At 45.0% G+C, this 18,136-nt stretch overlaps 1 protein-coding gene across 3 annotated transcripts in view; it reads left to right on the top strand.

Annotated features, from left to right (window-relative positions):
• Positions 1-18,136, top strand: part of LOC144823664 (uncharacterized) — a 130,551-nt gene that overhangs the window by 39,447 nt on the left and 72,968 nt on the right. For all 3 annotated transcript variants that reach the window (XM_078682375.1, XM_078682392.1, XM_078682382.1), the window contains exon 5: positions 14,642-14,755. In XM_078682375.1, coding sequence (XP_078538501.1) covers positions 14,642-14,755 — 114 coding nt within the window. The remainder of the gene's footprint in view (positions 1-14,641; positions 14,756-18,136) is intronic.

The following is an 18,136-nucleotide window of genomic DNA, read 5'->3' as shown; positions in this document are numbered from 1 at the left end:
ACGTGAACCTTCGGGCTCTTTGACAAAACAAATAGTGTTCATTTTGTAATATATTTTGTAGTACTGCAATATGCTATTCACAAAGTCATGTGTGGAGGTTCCTCATTCACTTCTCCTATCTCTTTCTATGCTGAGATCTCCACCCCAACTCCAGAGTCTCTGCACACATAAGTATACCTTTTAATAATAAATGTGGGAAGGACCGAGGGAAGTTTCTGGAAATTGGCTCTAGTGGGGAGAGGAATAGGGAGGAGTGTGAAGGGGTTTAGGGAGGGGTGTGCACTCTCCCAAAAAAGATTAAGCCCATTGGTATTCACAAACTGCACTTCTAAAGTACTACAGTCAAAAAGGGACAGCTGTAAATTCCTGACCAAACCACACATGTTCAACCACTGGTAATACAAAACCCATCTAATGTAAATAATCGAAATAGAGACGTAAATTACAGCCTCTTAGTAAATAATGTTACATTAAATATTTGAAATATAATTTAATGTTTAAAAAATTCTAAACATAAATATTCTTCAAATAATAAAATTAAATATTTTAATAGTTAGAACTAGAGCTATTTTAACCAAATTAAAAAATACATTATATATATGATTTAGTGATACATTATTTTAATAACTTTTTTGTTTATAAAAGTAATTTAAAATTACATTTTAGTCAAATCTAATTAAATTACTTTTAGTTTATTCTATACATCTCTTTTAATAATTACTAAAGCATAATAAATAATATATTTGCTTATGTTACTAAAATATTTTTACTAAATGTTTTAGTTAAATACACTTTTTCACTTCCCTTATACTTTACCATCAGAAAGGGTTTTCATTTTGCTGAATGTTCCTTCATGTGTAAGCAGAGTGAGGGAAAGCTTATGTTGGAGGGATCAATTTGTCCCGTAGTAGAAGGAGAATGGGTGCAAAACTCTTACACTTAACTTCTCTTTTGCTGAATAATTATTCACTTATTGGTAGGGAGTGCATTGGGTACTGCAAGTGTCAGTTTCGGTGATCTGATCACAAGTGATTTCCACAAGGGATAGCTAGCTCTCTTCTTTTGTATGTTTCCAAGCAATGAATATCATACTGTCCCTCTGCTTCTGAAATAGAATTGCTGCACCTGTCTATATTTTGTACATTTTCTAGTTATCATCACTCTTCATGAATACATTGCTGTCTACCTTTATGGATTCAGTCTGAACACACATTTATTTGTAATTTCAGTTCTTGTCATAATGCACTCCCATGTACAATTAAGTCCAAAGTTCACTATCTCAGATTTATTAAAATCCTGTACACTACCCCTTTCCACTCGTCTTTTTATTAGGAAAGCACATTTGAACAAATTGTTATTAACCTATTGTTTTTGTGTTTAGCTCCAGATGGCTGATTAGATTGAGTGATCAGTTCCCTCTGATCCCCAAGAGCCCACTACTGGTTTGTGTAGTGACGGTCTAGTTGTTCTCCGAGAGGGAGGAACCGGAAGGGGTTTACCGGAACCGGAAGGCGGCCATTTTAGAAGGCACCAACCCGGCTGCATAGCAAACGCGCTGCTCCGGCGCTCCGATGATTAAAGTTTATATCTAATACTTACCAGTGGCTCATCGTATTGTTATTCACGGCGACCCCTCCTACAATGGTGACGAGGCGGGACACGGCGAAATAAGAAAAAAAAACGGAAAAAAACCGAAGAAAACGAGCACACGCCGGCATGAGCCCTACACATGGCCAAATATAGCCAACTTCAATAAGGAGGTGAGCGAGCCACCACAGAACTACCAAAACCAGATTTGGAGCGCGGCAGAGGGCGGAAAGCGGCAAAAGAAGCCGGTGCACAGCAGTGCAGGCACAGTAAGGGCCCACCAGGTGACACAAAGGTGGCCACACCGGGAATGAGGGCAGCACAGGAGGCACTAGCACGCCACTGACGCAAAGGCACCCGAGGGGACATGAAGGAAGCCCCAAACTAAGACAAAGTGAAGGAAGGAGGGGGTTGCAGATGCACAGGAACGACGGCCACTGAACCACTGCTGCAGAAAAGCTGGCGGAGCGGCTAGCACAAGGTGAGGAGCCCAGCAGCAGGGACAAGGCAGGCCAGCAGGCAACCCTGGATGCCAGGGGTGCAGCGGGAGGAGTAAATAGCGGACAAGACCAAGGGGACGATAAGGACGCAAGGCAAGCACCAGGAAGCCCGCCCAACCGCAACGTTCCCGCCCAGGAGGCCCCGAGGGGAAATGAAAAGATGGCCACACCGTCCACTTCTCTAGCAAAAATGATGCCTTTCCTCCCGAAGAGAGGTGAACCCACGATGCCGTGGGAGGACTGGAAGAGATATTTCTTGAACTACTTAGAGGCTTTGGAGGAAGAGAGTGAAGCGGAATACTCCAGCCCGAGGAGAAGAAAAATTCTCCTCCACAATCTAGGACCAGAGGGCTTAAGGGTGTTTGACAATTTGGCGAAAGCCACGAGAGATCCCACAGACACGGATGTGTTCAGACATGCGATAGAGGACTTGGACACGCACTACAGGCCGGTGGTGTGTGTGGCCATTGATCGGTGCAATTTCTTCCAAAGAAAGCAGGAAAGCGGAGAGACCATAGACGAGTACGTCGCGGCATTACAAAAACTGGCCTTAACCTGCAAATTTGGCACCCTGCACGACGAGTTGGTAAGGGACCAGATTATCATGCACACGTCCAACACGACGATACAGGAGAAGTTGTGGGTGAACGGCGACGCCCCCCTCAAAGAAGTTTGGGCCTTGGTCAAGAAAGCGGAGCTGTCTAAAAGATGTACGCAAGCAGCCAGGAAGGAGACTGGGGGCACTCAAACAGTGTGTAGAGTGATGGTGCACAACAAGAGTGACAAAACCAAGCAACAGGGATCACCTAGGTACCAGTACACCAAGCGAGGCCCACAGAATACTGGTGCGGCGCAGAAGGCAAGTGGAGAGTGACGGACATGTTGTTACAGGTGCGGAAGCACATCACACCTAGGCAACGACAGAGTGTGTCCAGCGTTTAAAGTGAAATGTACGTTCTGCAACGTGTTTGGACACTATGAAAGGGTGTGCAGGCGGAAGCCCAAGGGAGCAGCAGTCAAGTATATAGACCAGGGCAGCCCGGAGGAGGAAGAAGCACAGGCGGATGAAGAGTACCTGGAAGAAGTCTTATACACAGACGACCAAATCCTGGACGTGGATTGCAAGGGGTCCAACAAACCAATACTCAACATGAGCATAGGAGGCGTGAAGGTCGACATCGTAGCTGACTCCGGAGCTCCCATCACGATAGTACAGAAAAAGGTGTGGGAAGAGAAGTTCCTGAAAGAAATAAAGGAAGAACTAAGGCCAATGGACCTGAGACCAGTCACTTACACGGGACAAAGGATATCAATGTTGGAGTACTGCCCATTGCCATTCGAATTTAGAGGAAGGCGAGCGAACTGTAAGCTATATGTGGCAGAGAAAAGGCCCTCAGTGCTAGGGTGGAAAGACCAAGGAGCGCTAAGGATCCAACTAAATCCTGGAGGAATAGAGAAAGTGTTGCTGATGGACATGGAAAGTGAACAGGAGAAGCGTGGTAGAGGGAATACCCCCAGGTGTTCAGCGGAAAAATTGGAGAATTGTCCAAATTCAAGCATATGATCAGGTTGAAGGAAGGAGCCACACCCGTGAGCCACAAAGTTCGAAACATTCCCTTCCGCTGCAGAGAGGCAGTGCAAGAGGAGTTGGACAGGTTGGAGAAGAGTGGTGTAATCGTAGCAATCGAAAGTGCGGAATGGTGTTCGCCTTTAGTGGTAGCGCAGAAGCCCAATGGCAAGGTGAGGCTATGCGTGGACCTCAGGAAACTAAACAAGAACATTCTAGTTGACAAATTCCCGCTTCCACGAATAAATGAGATGCTAGCGAGGACGAAAGGCATAAAGTGGTTTTCAACAGTGGACCTGTCCTGGGCATACCATCAGGTGGCACTCCATCCCAAATGCAATCACCTCACGTCCTTTATAACACCCTTTGGGTGCTATAAATTCGTGAGAATGCCGTTCGGACTGTCAGTCAGTCAGTCAGAATACTTTATTTCGATAAATTAATATCATAAAAAGACAATGGTACTGTACAGAATTAACATAAAATACAGTTACAATAATTGTGCATGTTGAAACAGAATTTTACACAAAAAAGTATCAAACATTTAAAATCTTCATAAAATTCATAAAAAGTTTCATAAAATTTCCTACAATGTGGTCATAATGTTAAAAATTTAAAAGACTATTTCAATTATTTAAAATGGATCTTCCACAATAATTATCCTTAAATGCTATAACATATTATGTGTAGTAAACCCAAATTTCAGCTCAGTTCATATCCATACATTTACGGGCTTTCGTTCATGTTCTTTTTACTAATCCTGACTGCCCCCACTAAAAAACTAGCAACATGGAAGATAATCCTGGGGGTTTGTAATAATTGCAAATACAAAATACAAAAGGGCAGGCTTAATCTGCAGAAACCCAGCCTCCTTTAAAATAGGGACCAAAAATGTTAACCTAAGTTCCGTATAATGACCACAGAACATCAGGAAATGCGTTGTGTTCTGGGTAGAAAAATCGTCACAGGAACACGGAGTTGCATTTTCTGGGGTACTCCAGTTAGGGAAATGTCCAAAGTTCAAATGGATCATATTGAAACGGAATCGGGTTAAAAGAAACCTATGATATCGGCGATTCACTATTTTAAGATAGGTTTCAGGTCCTGGTTGACTAGAAATGATAAGATTTGCCCTCACAGTAGGTTTTTTCAGTTCCAGTTCTTCCCTTTCCAAACTTAACATGTTTCCCATTGCACCCTTAATTAGTGCAATGTCCTTTGATGTTATTGTCTCCGGAGAAAAAAAGAGCTCTGGTCTCCCCAGTTTGACGAAACTGTTTTTAATATATATCAACCACTGAATCTTAGTATTATTGTCTAAGAGTAGACCGTCTTTCAGGATAATATGGTTCAGGGGAATCTCCTGATTCAACCAGGTCTTCATCAAGGATATTAGAGGGGCCATTTTTATCCTGTCTGAAATAAAACCTTCCCCAAGTTCGGCATGAATAGAATATGAGGGAGTAGACTGTGGCACTGAAAGGACAGATCTTAACAATTTATTTTCGGTAGGCTGCAGACAGTCCGGGGAGCGATATCCCCAGATTGAGCTGCCATAGGTGGCCACTGCAAGGCATTTAGCTTTATAGATTTTCATTAGAGCTACTATGGGCCTTGCCCCCAATCGTTTAGAAAAACCCTGGAGAGCAGAAGTAGTTCTTGCGAGGGAGATGTTTCTATTTTTTAACTGTGGTCCCCAGTTCCTTCTTTCATCCAACGTTATCCCCAGATAGGGGAATGTAGTAACTCTGCAGAGTTCTTCTTTTCCACAGGTGAAAGTTTTGGAGTACTTCTTCCTAGAACACTTTCCCATGATCATGATCTGGGACTTCTTAGCATTGATTTTAAGGTCCAAGGAGCCCATAAAATTCTCGAAAGCATCCAACAGGCGTTGTAAACCAACCCCGGTCCGCGAAAGAAGAACAGCGCCATCCGCGTATAGGAGAACCGGTATTCCAAGTTCTCCTACGCGGGGAATGTCAGGGGTGGCCTTCTTTAATACGGGTTCCAGAGCGTTTATATATATATCGTAAAAAGAAGGGGAGCCAGGATGCACCCTTGCCTGACCCCCCTTTCTGATTTAAAATTGGTGGTACATCGGCCCTCCATGGTGACCCTGACAGAGGCAACAATCCCGAGTGTAAGTCAGTCAGAAGGTTAACCAGGGCCCTATCAAGACCAATATTAAGTAAGATTTCCCACAGCTTCGACCGGTTTACAAGGTCAAAAGCTGAGGAGAGGTCCATGAACCCCAGGTACATGGACCCCTCCTTAGCCGTGGTGTATTTATTCAGGAGCAGATGTAAGTTAAGACATTGGTCTAAAGTACTCCTTTTTGGTCTGAAACCATATTGCACATTTGACAGGACCCCTTTTTCGTTTACCCATTCATTCAATTTAAACAAAATGACCCGCCCCAGATTTTTTACCGAGGAGTCAATTAATGAGATAGGTCTATAACAAGAGGGGTCCTGCCTATTTCCCTTCTTGAAGACGGGGATGATGATCGTTTTTTTCCACGAGGCCGGTATGTTATCCTAGTTTAAAACATTAAAAACGTTGCACAGAATCTTTGACCAACATTTCGGTGCGCTTTTAAATCCGTCTGCAGGGACCCCGTCGGGGCCAGGAGCCTTATTTTTTTGGGTCAGGTCTATCGCTTTTTCCACTTCCGAGGCCACAAAGGTTACAGTGGAACCCTCGATTCTAAGAGGGCTGTCGCCCCTTTGTGTATCATTGCTAGGGTCAGAGTATATTTGTCAAAAATGTTTTATCCATCCCTCATCTGGGATGTTCGCTTCAAGTGGGGAATTCTCCTCACCTGAGAATAACGGTTGGTTTACTATTTTCCAAAACAGGCCGCTATGTTTTAAGGTGTCTGGGGCAAGTAGTTGGTCCCATGCCTCATCTTTTACCTCCTTTTTTCTATCTAAAATAGTTTTCTTATACGCCGCTCTTAGGCTAACTATTTGAGCTTGATCTTTGGGTATGGTCTTCAGGGCCCTGAGTCGGTCCCCATGTGCCTTAGAGCATGTTTTATTGAACCATCTTTTGCCATGATGCGACTTCTGTCTGGAGCCTATATGTAAACTTTTATTTATTTCCCTGCAGATATTGTCAAAAGCAAAAACCACCTCTTGTTTTTGCGTCTCGTTTGCTAAACATACAGCCACCTCATCCTCAACTTTGTCCAGTACCTCTACTAGCAAGGTTTCAGGGACTATATTTGACCATTTGAGTCTGCGCCCTTGATCTTTTACAGTCACATTCAGACCACCCTTGTGAGACGTCGTTTTCATTGAAAATATGCCCGTAGACATTATCTCCATGAACACCGGGTTATGATCACTGAAGACCGAGACCTCCGTTTTATATATTAAAACTTTGCACAACAAAAAAGAAGACATAAAAATATAATCAATAATAGTACCATCATCTATTCCCTCAAATGTAGAAGACCTGCACCCCCCATCCCTGCAACCCGACTCGTATAAGTTCCATCTGGCCAGAAAATTTTCAAGAGCCTCCCCCCGTTTCGAATGTTCTAGGTGAGTAGGTAAAGAAAAAGGGGGGCCTTCATCTTCTAGGTTAGCACACGGTAGGTTACAGGGGTGTATGTTAAAGTCCCCAAGGAATATTATTTCGAAAGTATTCACGTTTACACTGTAGACTGACAAAAAAAATTCCAGTACATCCAAATTATGACTGGTGCACTCATTTGCACTTGAATTATAAAAGTTGATAAATAAAATCTTACTCTTATCGGTAATAAATAATTCCACGATTAAACAGTTCTCCGAGCCTGAAATACATTGAGATAGTGTACCCATTATGTCGAGTTTGAATAAGCTTAATAAGCCCCCCTTGGCTCTTCCTGCGGCACTACTAATTGCTGGGATGCAAAAGTGTCTATAACCATCCAATGAGAAACTGTTTATCTGGTCCCATGTCTCTTGGAGAGCAATAATATCAAACGTTTTTAATGTGTTAACCCACATATCATTCCCCGCTTTAGCTTTGATACCAGCAATGTTCCAGGTTGCAATTCTGAAGCTAGGAGATGGTGGCTGGGATTTAGTCCTTAACTCGTTTAACTGTCAATCGTTTTCTTCCAGTGGAGATAGGGGGGTGTAACGATTTGCCAGGGAAAAGGCTTGATCAAAATCAAATTGATTACACGGCCTAGACAACCGATAACAGTCAGACCCCCCCAGGATATAGCGGCATGGATTGGCGAATTTAGCGGCACAAAAATGGAAATTTAGCGGCACAAAAATGGAAATTTAGCGGCAATTTAGCGGCATTTTATTTGCACATTTTTCCTACAACAAATACAGATATCTTAGTTTTTTTAGTTATTTAACATCATGAAGCTATGTATATTTGGTTTATTTGCATGTTGGGATTGTTAGCTCTGTAGTTATAAAAGGGTAAACGAACTACAAGTTCCAAAACCCAAAGAAAAAGCTTGGTATGTATGACGTACTCACCTATGGGCTTGTAAACTAGAGAGCTCTGCTCACACCACTGGAGGATGAGTTTTGGTTAAACATCAACGTTTGCACACATTCTCTCAAATGTTACTCTTCTGGGGCTTTTAAACATGAGATAGCTGTAAAGTAAAAGGTCATACTTGTGTTTCTGATGTCTTCATCAGCTGCTAGGCCCAGTTATTATAGCACACTGCCTCTTTAAAGTGCTGGCTGCGTGTTGCTTCTGGGCCCAAGCCACACTCTCCACATTCATTTTTAGAAATGACAGAAAGTTGTAACCTCAGGCGAAATGAGAGGCTTGTTCTACAAACACGCCTCCAGTATACATTGTTAAGCCACATAATCCCCTTGCTGACAAACAAATGTCTGTGGTTGCCGAGAGGAAACCTGCTTTCTTGATTTGGGAGGTGGAGGTCTGGCTCCGAGAAGCTCTTTTCTTTGTGGTCTTTCTACACTTGCATAAAAAATGGAATATTAGGGACCAAGAGGTCGCTGCCAGAGGTCCTAAGTGAAGAGTCAGAGCAGATGTAGGCTAAGACAGACAGAATGGTCACGTGTGTTTAGCCTCTTGAATGTAGTGGATGACCTGTTGACAGGAAAGAGAAGAGGACTGTTTTACACTTTTCACTCGTGTCCTTCGAAAGATATTTAAACATGTAAGAAAATGGATATGAAAAATTATATATAGTGTATGAAGAAAACAAAATAATTATCTCGAGGGGCTGAAAATATTCCCCACCGTAGTTAAAAGCAATCATTACTATGCACAGGAAATATTCAGATTTGATCAGATTTCATGATAATCGAAAATCATGCTATTTAGTTTGCCTTTGGAGCTGTAAAGGCATGGTTAAATAGTTGCTTCAATGGTACACGCCACCTTTGTTTTCATTCTCCCCAGGCACCATAGGAATGGCACATTCCGTCGACACCCGCCTGCCAAAGAAGGAAGTGGCTAATTGTTCGAGTTCAGATAAAGTTTCGAGATAAAATTTAGTTTGCCAAGGAGAGCAGCTTTTCGGTGCTGCACACATGATGCGATGATAGATAGCGAAAGGACAGCTCGAATCCGGAAAAGGATTACGTGTTTTCAAAGGTCTTATGATCGGACTTGAGAACAAAGCAAACTTTGTGAAAACATCAAGAGGGCGTTACACGTCTCTCTACTTCAGTGCGCCAGCTCCAGGCTCCTCTTGAATTACTCGACCCTAAGCTAACATGTTTGGATCAAGGCTATTAGATGGTTGATATACATTTTGAGGGGGACAAGCGAAACCCAGCCTAGTTCGAGCAACTGGAAACTTGAGCTGGTCAGGCTGGGAGGACGCAGGGTTACTAAGATAATTATAAAAGAAACCAAGGGGCCGTGCACATACGATATTATCCCCAACTGGTAAGGAAGCTGCTCTCAGTAAGACTGTGGCCACGTGCTGTGGGTGCTTAAAATTTACAATAATGCAGTCCACCCTAGTGTTCTTTCTGGAATTCCCTTTCCAACTGACTCTTCGGGTAGAAATTATATCATTAGAAAAGGCAAGTGTAAAACCGCAATTTCGGCTTAACCACGCTAGCGATTTGTTTTTCTAAGCCTCATGTGTTTCTAAACTAGAGTCAGTGAGATAAGAATCCACCTCAGGAACATTAGTTAGCACAACAGTATATGGTACACTTTCCGGGGGAAGGTTAACTGGAGCTTTCCTCTTAGCCACGCTCCTCCATTCATTTTGCCCCCACCTCCACTGTCAGATTATTAGAAGTTGTAGGGAGTGGTTGAGTTACTGATATTGGGGGTGGTAGAATGTTTGAAACCAATGGGGGTTGGGTAGTTAATGCAGTTTGTGTATTTATTTGCGTATTTGTTGCAACCCTGTTCCCCCCGTTACCATGACTGCCAGCAACCTTATTATCAGTGTTTGCAATATTTCCACCCTTGATAGACTTCTGTGTTTTAGGCAAGGTTAAATGTGAGTTCAGAAGACCACCCAGTCTAGATACCTCTTGTATTACCTGGTCTAGTTTTTCCACAATAGGTTTAAGCAAGAGTTCGATTTTGGCTTCAATTTTTGCTTCAATTAGACTTGCCAGCAGGTCAATATGGGCAGGGAGCGGATTATTTGCCTCCGCATTATTTATGGTCTCAGCTATACTCCCTTGACTGGTTGATTGAATTCCAGCTTTTTTTGGTTTCCTATTCCCCCCCGCTTAGTTGGTACCTTCCTACAGGCCCTTAATACTCTTCGTACAGGCGAGGGTGCTGGAGAGGGTGTAGGTGAAGGCCTCGGGATGATATCGAAGAGGAAGATGATAAGATTTCCAGGGATTTACCCCTCTCTTCCTGCCTCTGTTGTAAAGATATGTCATTGGCTCCACCAATGATCGAGTCATCATTACAGCTATGATCCAGAGCCGGTGAGACCAAAGGGGCATGCAGGGTTGTTGGGGAGGCCGGTGGGCTTACCCGGTTTAGAGAAAGACGCCTTTCTTTGTTAATTTTAGTGACTACCTTTACCAGGTAATTATCCATGGTCGCTAGTGATGTTTTGGATTATCTAAGTTTCGACATTTTTGGTATACCAAGGTTATAGATCAAAGCACTTTAGTTTGGCAACACGGGTATTATTATTACTTGCAAAACAATTGCATTAATTTCAAAAGCATCAGCGTGGGCCACAGTACAGGTACAAAAATAGTTAGTCTCACAGTTGTGAAGTGTTCCGGGGGAGAAGGAGAACCAAAAACCAAGGGCCGTGGCCCAGCCCAGCCTCGGTCTGCCCCGGACGCCCTCTGCCCGAGCTCAGCCCGGCACGTCCCGCGCACGTACTCACGGGACGAGATAGAGCACTGGTCTATAAGTGCCTCCTGGCGCTGGCTGATGACAGCAGCGGCGGCGTCCTTGGGTGGGGCTGCTGGGATTGGTAGTTCTGCCCAGCGGAGCAAAGCCCGGTCAGACAGGAGAGCAGTGGGGGAAGGATTGCTCGGCGGAGCGAAGCCCGGCCGCTACACCCAACCAGTAAGGGGAGCCTCCAGACGCCTCAGCGGAGCAAAGCCCGGCCGGCGTGGGACCCTCCAAGCGCAGCAAGATTTGAGTCTAATTAGCAGATTTTCGGCGGAATAAGTATAGCGCTGTTCAGCTTCCCACTGCGTAAAGCATATAGCATATACAGATATAAGTGAAGAGGCGGCTTTCCTTCTTTTAAGAAATGCTTCACGAACTAAACACACCAGGACTCAGTCACCTCCAGCCTCTAAAAAGTCTTGGAGTCTCAAAATAACGCACAGCTGCTGTAATATCCTGCGCTCCCACGCTCACCTCACCTCGCCGTTATGAGCATCGATATTTAGTAGTGTACTCCCTCAGGGATATTTGCAAACAGGATCACAGAAATTGCACTGCTGCATTCCCCTCTGTTTGTTTTCCGACGTGGAGTTCAGAGGTCGGAAATCAGGATCCAGGGCAGAGCCGTGGAAGCCGTAGCGGGAGCCTCAGCAGGAACCACAGAACGCCAGTGAAACGCCGACTGCCGCCATCGTCGACCTCGAGGGAGGAAGGAGGAGCTACAGCACCCAGGTGCTACGTGGAGGCCAGTGTGTTTGGGATGGTGTAGGTGGCTGACTCCATTCGGACTGGCATCTGCAGCGGCGGTATTCCAAAAACTAATGCACCAACTTTTTAAACAAGTGGAAGGAGTACAATATTTTCAAGACGATATTCTTATAATGGGAAAATCGAAGCCAGAGCACAATGAGAAATTACACACGGTACTGAAGGTGTTACAGAACAACGTTCTCACCGCAGAGTGGGCGAAATGCAAATTTGGGATGCCATCTGTGACATACTTGGTGCATGAAATTAGTGAGAAGGGAATAGAGCCCAAGAGAGAAAACATGGAGGCGATACGGAAAGCACCAGCCCTGAGAAGAAGGAAGACGTCAGGTCATTCCTCGGCATGGCGGAGTTCTATGGCAAGTTCATCCCGAATTTCGCCACTAAGACACATCCCATGCGTCAGCTACTGAAAGAGAGAAACGGATTCAAGTGGGGCAGTGAAGAACAAGAGGAGTTCGAGACCTTAAAGAGGGAAATGAGCGAGGCCATACCGCTCAAGGGTTTCGACCAAGAAGCTAAGTCCATACTTACTACTGATGCCAGCGACCGTGGTCTAGGAGCGGTGTTGATGCAAAGGTCGGACAGTGGGGAAACGTCCACTATCTGCTTCGCATCGAGAACATTGGCACCGAACGAAGAAAAATTCAGTGTTATCGAGAAAGAAATGCTGGCGGTGGTGTGGGCGATGGAACGATTCCGGCAGTTCCTGTGGGGAGCCATGTTCTTGGTTCGCACTGACCACAAGCCGTTGATAAAAGTACTTACATCAAGCGGACGTGCCAATGCCACCCCAAGGATAGCTAAGATGACATTGAGACTCCTAGACTACGTATATGAGGTGGAATACCTACCAGGTCCCAGGAATAAAGTTGCGGACTTTTTGAGTAGAGCGGCTGCTAAAGAGAAAGCAGAGGAGCAGGACACCCCTGGATGGGAGGGGTACATGGTAGCCACCATGCAAGATGTGGAACAGGTGATTGGTGGACAAGAGTGGACTGAGGCGTATCAACAAGATGAGGACCTGGAGGCCATAAAGGGATACGTTACACATGGGTGGCCAGAGAAAAGGCACCTAGGTGAGAAATTGAGGAAATACTGGGAGGTAAGTTAAGAACTGTCCCTAGGAGAGAACCCCATTTTCTTATTGAGAGGAGACAAGATCATCCCTCCCCAAGGACTGGTAGGACATCTGGTAGCAATCCTACACGAGGGACAGCAAGGGATAACGAGGACGAAGGCCTTGGCAAGACAAGCGTACTGGTGGCCTGCCATGGATGCCCAGGTGGAGAGGTATGTGAGGGAATGCGACTCATGCGCCAAGGCAGACAAGACACAAACCCTCGTGAGACCCCAACTGGGCAGGTTTCCTGTGCCCAGCAGTCCCTGGGAGATGGTGTCCATAGACATAATAGGACCCATTTTGAACATTGAGGTGATACAGAAATATGCCATAGTATTGGTGGATAGATACTCTAAGTGGCCCGAGGTGGAGGTGAGAGAAACAGTGGACACGGACATGGTACTAGCGTTCCTAAACGCGATCTTCGTGAAGGAAGGAATCCCCAAGATTATTACATGTGACAACGGGCCACAGTTTATCTCGGCCAAATGGGAAGCGTTCATGTCCAGAAATGGGATTGAAGTAAAACACACTCCAATATACCATCCGGCAGGGAATGGACTGGCCGAACGGTTCAACCATATAATAATGGGGATAATACAAGCGGCCGTAAGTGATGGGCAGGATTGGGAAAAGGAGCTACCTAAGATGCTTTGGGCATACCGCATCACACCTGGAAGCACAGGGTACAGTCCATTCAAAATCTTGAGAGGACGTGAACCATTCACAAAGGACAACATGGCGTGGAGACAGATGGTAGTGCAGAGTAAATGGTCTCCGGTGATTGTGAAGAGAAATCTAGAGAGAGCGCAAGAGACATATACAGCACATTACAACAAGCGACGAAATGCTCAAGCTGTGTCTCTGGAAAAGGGAGACTGGGTGAGAGTGAGAGTAGCCACATTAAAAAGAAAAGGAGAAAGCAAATTCACACCACCCCTTCAAGTCCTGGAACCATATGCCAGGTCGGCATTGTTGAGCGATGGGAAAGTATGGTCGCAAGACAGAATGGCGAAGTGCAACAAAATCCTAAGATAGGAAACAGAAGGTGAGACAGGAGTTGAAGTGGGAGTACAGAGCAGCGATGTCCGTGGAAGGACATTAGAGCAAGTTAGAAGAAAGGAAGAGCAAGTAGAGGAGACTGGGAACGAGGATGTTGGAGAAGATGAGGAAGGTGCAACGGGAAGTGAGTATGCAGTGAAGGGGCATGATGAGGAAAGGAAAAGAGAGAGACCGGACGGTAGAGGATGTGAAGTGAGCGAAAGGCGAGAGCTGCATGCATCCCCGAGGACTTCGAGAAGCAGAATGGAAGCAGAAGGCGTGAGGACGCAAGCAGGACGCATTGTGAGAATACCAAGGAAGTTCGAGAACTTTAATATGAACATCTAGTAAGACTATTGGTACCATTTCGTTTATTGGTTAATGTTTAAAGGGGGAGATATGTAGTGACGGTCTAGTTGTTCTCCGAAAGGGAGGAACCGGAAGGGGTTTACCGGAACCGGAAGGCGACCATTTTAGAAGGCACCAACCCGGCTGCATAGCAAACGCGCTGCTCCGGCGCTCCGATGATTAAAGCTTATATCTAATACTTACCAGTGGCTCAGCGTATTGTTATTCACGGCGACCCCTCCTACAGTTTGGAGGGTATAGAATTTAACATGCACAACTTAACTTTACACTTATGAGGTTCTAAATATAAACATCATGTTTGCGTAGGCATCTTTTCACATGAAAGTATTAATGATCATTTTTGTTCTTTTTTGATAGGAGATGTGAATGAAGATTCTGATGTGCTACTCAAGAAAACAAGAATTGACATGGAGTATTTGAAAAATTCACAAGACACCCATCACAAGGGAAGGCGTGATGGTCCATGCACAGGTGAGGACGAAGTGGTTGGAAAAATCGTATAATCATTCAGTTTGAAAAGGTTAAAACCTTTGTTAAAAAGTGCAGTCTATTTCTAGTAGACTAACCACAGGACGTACCTTCTGTAATTTGATGTGGAAGTCTTGGAGCAGTTCCATTAAAAGTTATCATTATTCTGTGTACCCTCCCACTGCTGGTATCCCCACTATGACGACTACATAAACTTCTAGATATTGCTTTTGTTTTTAGCTCACAACATCAAGATATTCTTTTTGTTGCTGTCATTTTAAATGAATCTCTTTTGAGTTTGCTTTTCTCGCTCGAATCTGCTACTGTAACTCAGTTTCAGATGAAATCGGCTTTGCATGCTGTACACCACCTCACTTCATGATTAATTTTTTTCTTACAAACGGAGAACATTCAAATGTCACTTTATGCAAGGCCAATAAAAGTAAGCAGCAGAGGACCACATTTTCTGCTTGACTTGACTAAATTATTAAACAAGACAAAGCAAATGATGTGCCACATTTTGTTGCAGTGTTAGGCTGTTATTTTATTCACATGCTAATAATGATTCCTCCTTGTACAGAAGTCCTAGAACACTATTATATTAACACTTCCCTTCTAATTCCAAGACTAAATAGTTTGTATAAATATGCGATATTGCCCTTAATAGGAAACAAATTAAATTTGTTATATACCTTTAGCAATAGCTTTAGTGTTTGAAACTCTTCAGATTCACACACTGAGCATTATTCTGATATCTACTGTTCGTCTGTAATTTGTTGTCAAAATACCTTTTTATCTATGGTTTGTCAGCCTTTAGTGGGACACTCCTTTGCTGAATCTGAATCCGGCGTACTTGCTTTCTTCAGGCTTTCCCACCCACGGCTTGCGGTACCCGCTCCGCGGGTCCCGCTTCGTTGCTCACCTGACTGACTCTCCGGTGGTTCCTGTATCCAGCCGCTCCTGTGGGGTTCTGTGAGGCGGCAGGGCTGCGAGCGCGACCCGGGACTCGCTTTCCCAGGAGTCCCGGTGTCTCTGGCCGAGTCACCTGGCCCCGCTCTCCCTGACCGCCCCGCCCCACCCGCCCTATTGGTTCAGGACCATAAATTTGGAAGCTCCTCGCTGCGCGGGAGCGCCCGGGGCTAAGCCCGGGCAAAGGGCGGGCCCTCTGTGGCCCTCCGTGGTCTGTAGTGTCTGGTCTGGGCGCACCCTTATATTTCCCCTGCACTATAGCTTCGTATTTAATTTCACAATTGCTTTTTGATTGAAGCTAATGGGGTAACTTTTCCTCTGGGTATCCTATCTGATTGCTCTGTGTTCACTGTTATTCTTGGGTCAGTTGTTGTGCTATTTTATTATTGCTTGTTTTTTGTAACCTGTCAGAGATGTCCACTCGCAAAACTAGGAGCCAGAGAGCTGGAAACGTTAAAACTAAAAAAGTTATTGGTACCCTAGATAATTTTATCTCTCGGACAAATTCTCTGATAGACCAGGGTATTTCTTTAATGGAAAGGAGGGTTTCATTGGACCTTGTTCACGCTAAAAGGTCTTCATTGGGCAACATAGCAATGATACATTCCCCGCCGCAAAGTTTGATTAACCTTGTTGTTACTTCTCCTGGGATGCCCACTAATGATTCCACTCCCGCCAGTTGTCAATCATTAATTCCCACCAATGCCCCCTCTATGAGCACTTTACCCCCTAATATCCCCCATCCACCCGCGATAGATAACTATGATGTCACCGTCCCTTCCAAGACGGGTGGGTCAGACACTATTATGTCAACTTTAAATGTCCTGACCCCAACAAATCTTCCAACTGATAACCCCGCCATAATTTTACAAGGGTCCATGGGTTCCAATTCCGGGGGGGAGAATACAGGTGTGGCGATAGTGAATGATGGGACTCTCCAGGCCCCCATTGATCATACTGAGTCTGACCCCTTAGACTCCACTCCTCACTTATTATCTTTAGGGGTTCCGGACGATATAACTCTTGATAGCAGCATGGCCAGCATTTTGGATACCAGCGGAAGCAATGACTCACTAACTAATTCAGGGGACGGGCTTGACTCTCTAATGGAGTCTATGTCCAGCTTGTTAAAATCTTTGCTTTCGCCTCTGGAGAATAGGCTCTCTAATATTGAACATCAACTAGCTACTATTCTTGCGCTACAAGACCCTAGGCTGACCACCCCTGGCCCCTGTATTTCGGTGGTTCCACTGCCTGTTACTAACACTGGGACTGTTAAAACAAATCCATCCACGGGGAGTATCCCGGTTCCCACAATCAACCCTTCCATTTCTTCTCTACCGGCAACTAACATAGTGAATAATATCAAACCCTCCACTTCCACATGTCCGAGTGTAGCGAACAGAAATGTACCTAGTGCAGTGAGCAGAAGGACACCTAACAACCCAGCTCCTACTATTCCCCAGTCACAGTCCAGAAAAACCACTACGCGACGTAACATCAATCTACCACCTGATGCATGTCCGTATGTGGTCGTTCTGACGGGGATTCCCGAGCTGTCCATGTCCACCTCTGCGCCCTTTTGGGCGCTTAAAAATAAAATATGCCACTGGCTTGATAAAAATTACCCTCCACCACCTAGCCTAAACAAGAATATACTTATGGTAGAACGGACACCTTGGGTAGGTGGGAAGAAGAAAAGCATAAAGGGCGATTGTGTCGTTATCACGTTTGAGGACCCACGACTTGTAGAATTTATTTGTTCCTCTCCTCCTTGTGATAACAAGTCTGTGGTATCAGCCAAACCCCTGTCCTTTTTTTATGCGCAAGAGAGCCATAAGGATGCTAGGTGGAGCTGGTTGAGGCCGGTTAAGAAAGGATTGGGTGGAGGCTGTAATGGGAACACTCCCTCCGTATATCAGAACCCGCAACAGTGGGGAATGCCTGTAGAGGAAGGATGGAATCTAGTCCATAGGAGGAGGGGGCATCAGTGGAAGGGAGATTCACAGTTCAATGGAGAAGGATGGGGCCCACAGCTCAACTATCCTTTATTTCCTTGTTATAATCGTTTTAGCGGGTTGGAAGAGGTTGATTGACCATCACCTCAGTGTATTGAAGATGCCAAGGGTTGTGGGGCTTTTACCCCCGTGGACAGTGGTTCTATCGCTGTGACCAGGGGGGAACTACCCGACCAGGAAAGCATTATTCCAGAGCTCTTTACAGGGGATGTTGATTTTCAGGCAACCCCGGATACACTGTTGCTGTCCCCTTCCCTTGTTAAAGTCCTGTCCTGGAACATAGCGGGCTTAAAGAAAAACTTGCCCGATCCGGAATGGAATAAATTCCTAGAAGATTTCCACATCTGTATGTTCCAGGAAACCTGGTGCGTAGAGCCAGAACATAAGCAGGGTTACT

This window comes from Lissotriton helveticus, chromosome 1_1 (assembly GCF_964261635.1).
Source record: "Lissotriton helveticus chromosome 1_1, aLisHel1.1, whole genome shotgun sequence".
NCBI classification, from domain to species: domain Eukaryota; kingdom Metazoa; phylum Chordata; class Amphibia; order Caudata; family Salamandridae; genus Lissotriton; species Lissotriton helveticus.
The sequence above is the reverse complement of the archived record's forward strand: the minus strand, read 5'-3'. Positions and strand labels throughout refer to the sequence as shown.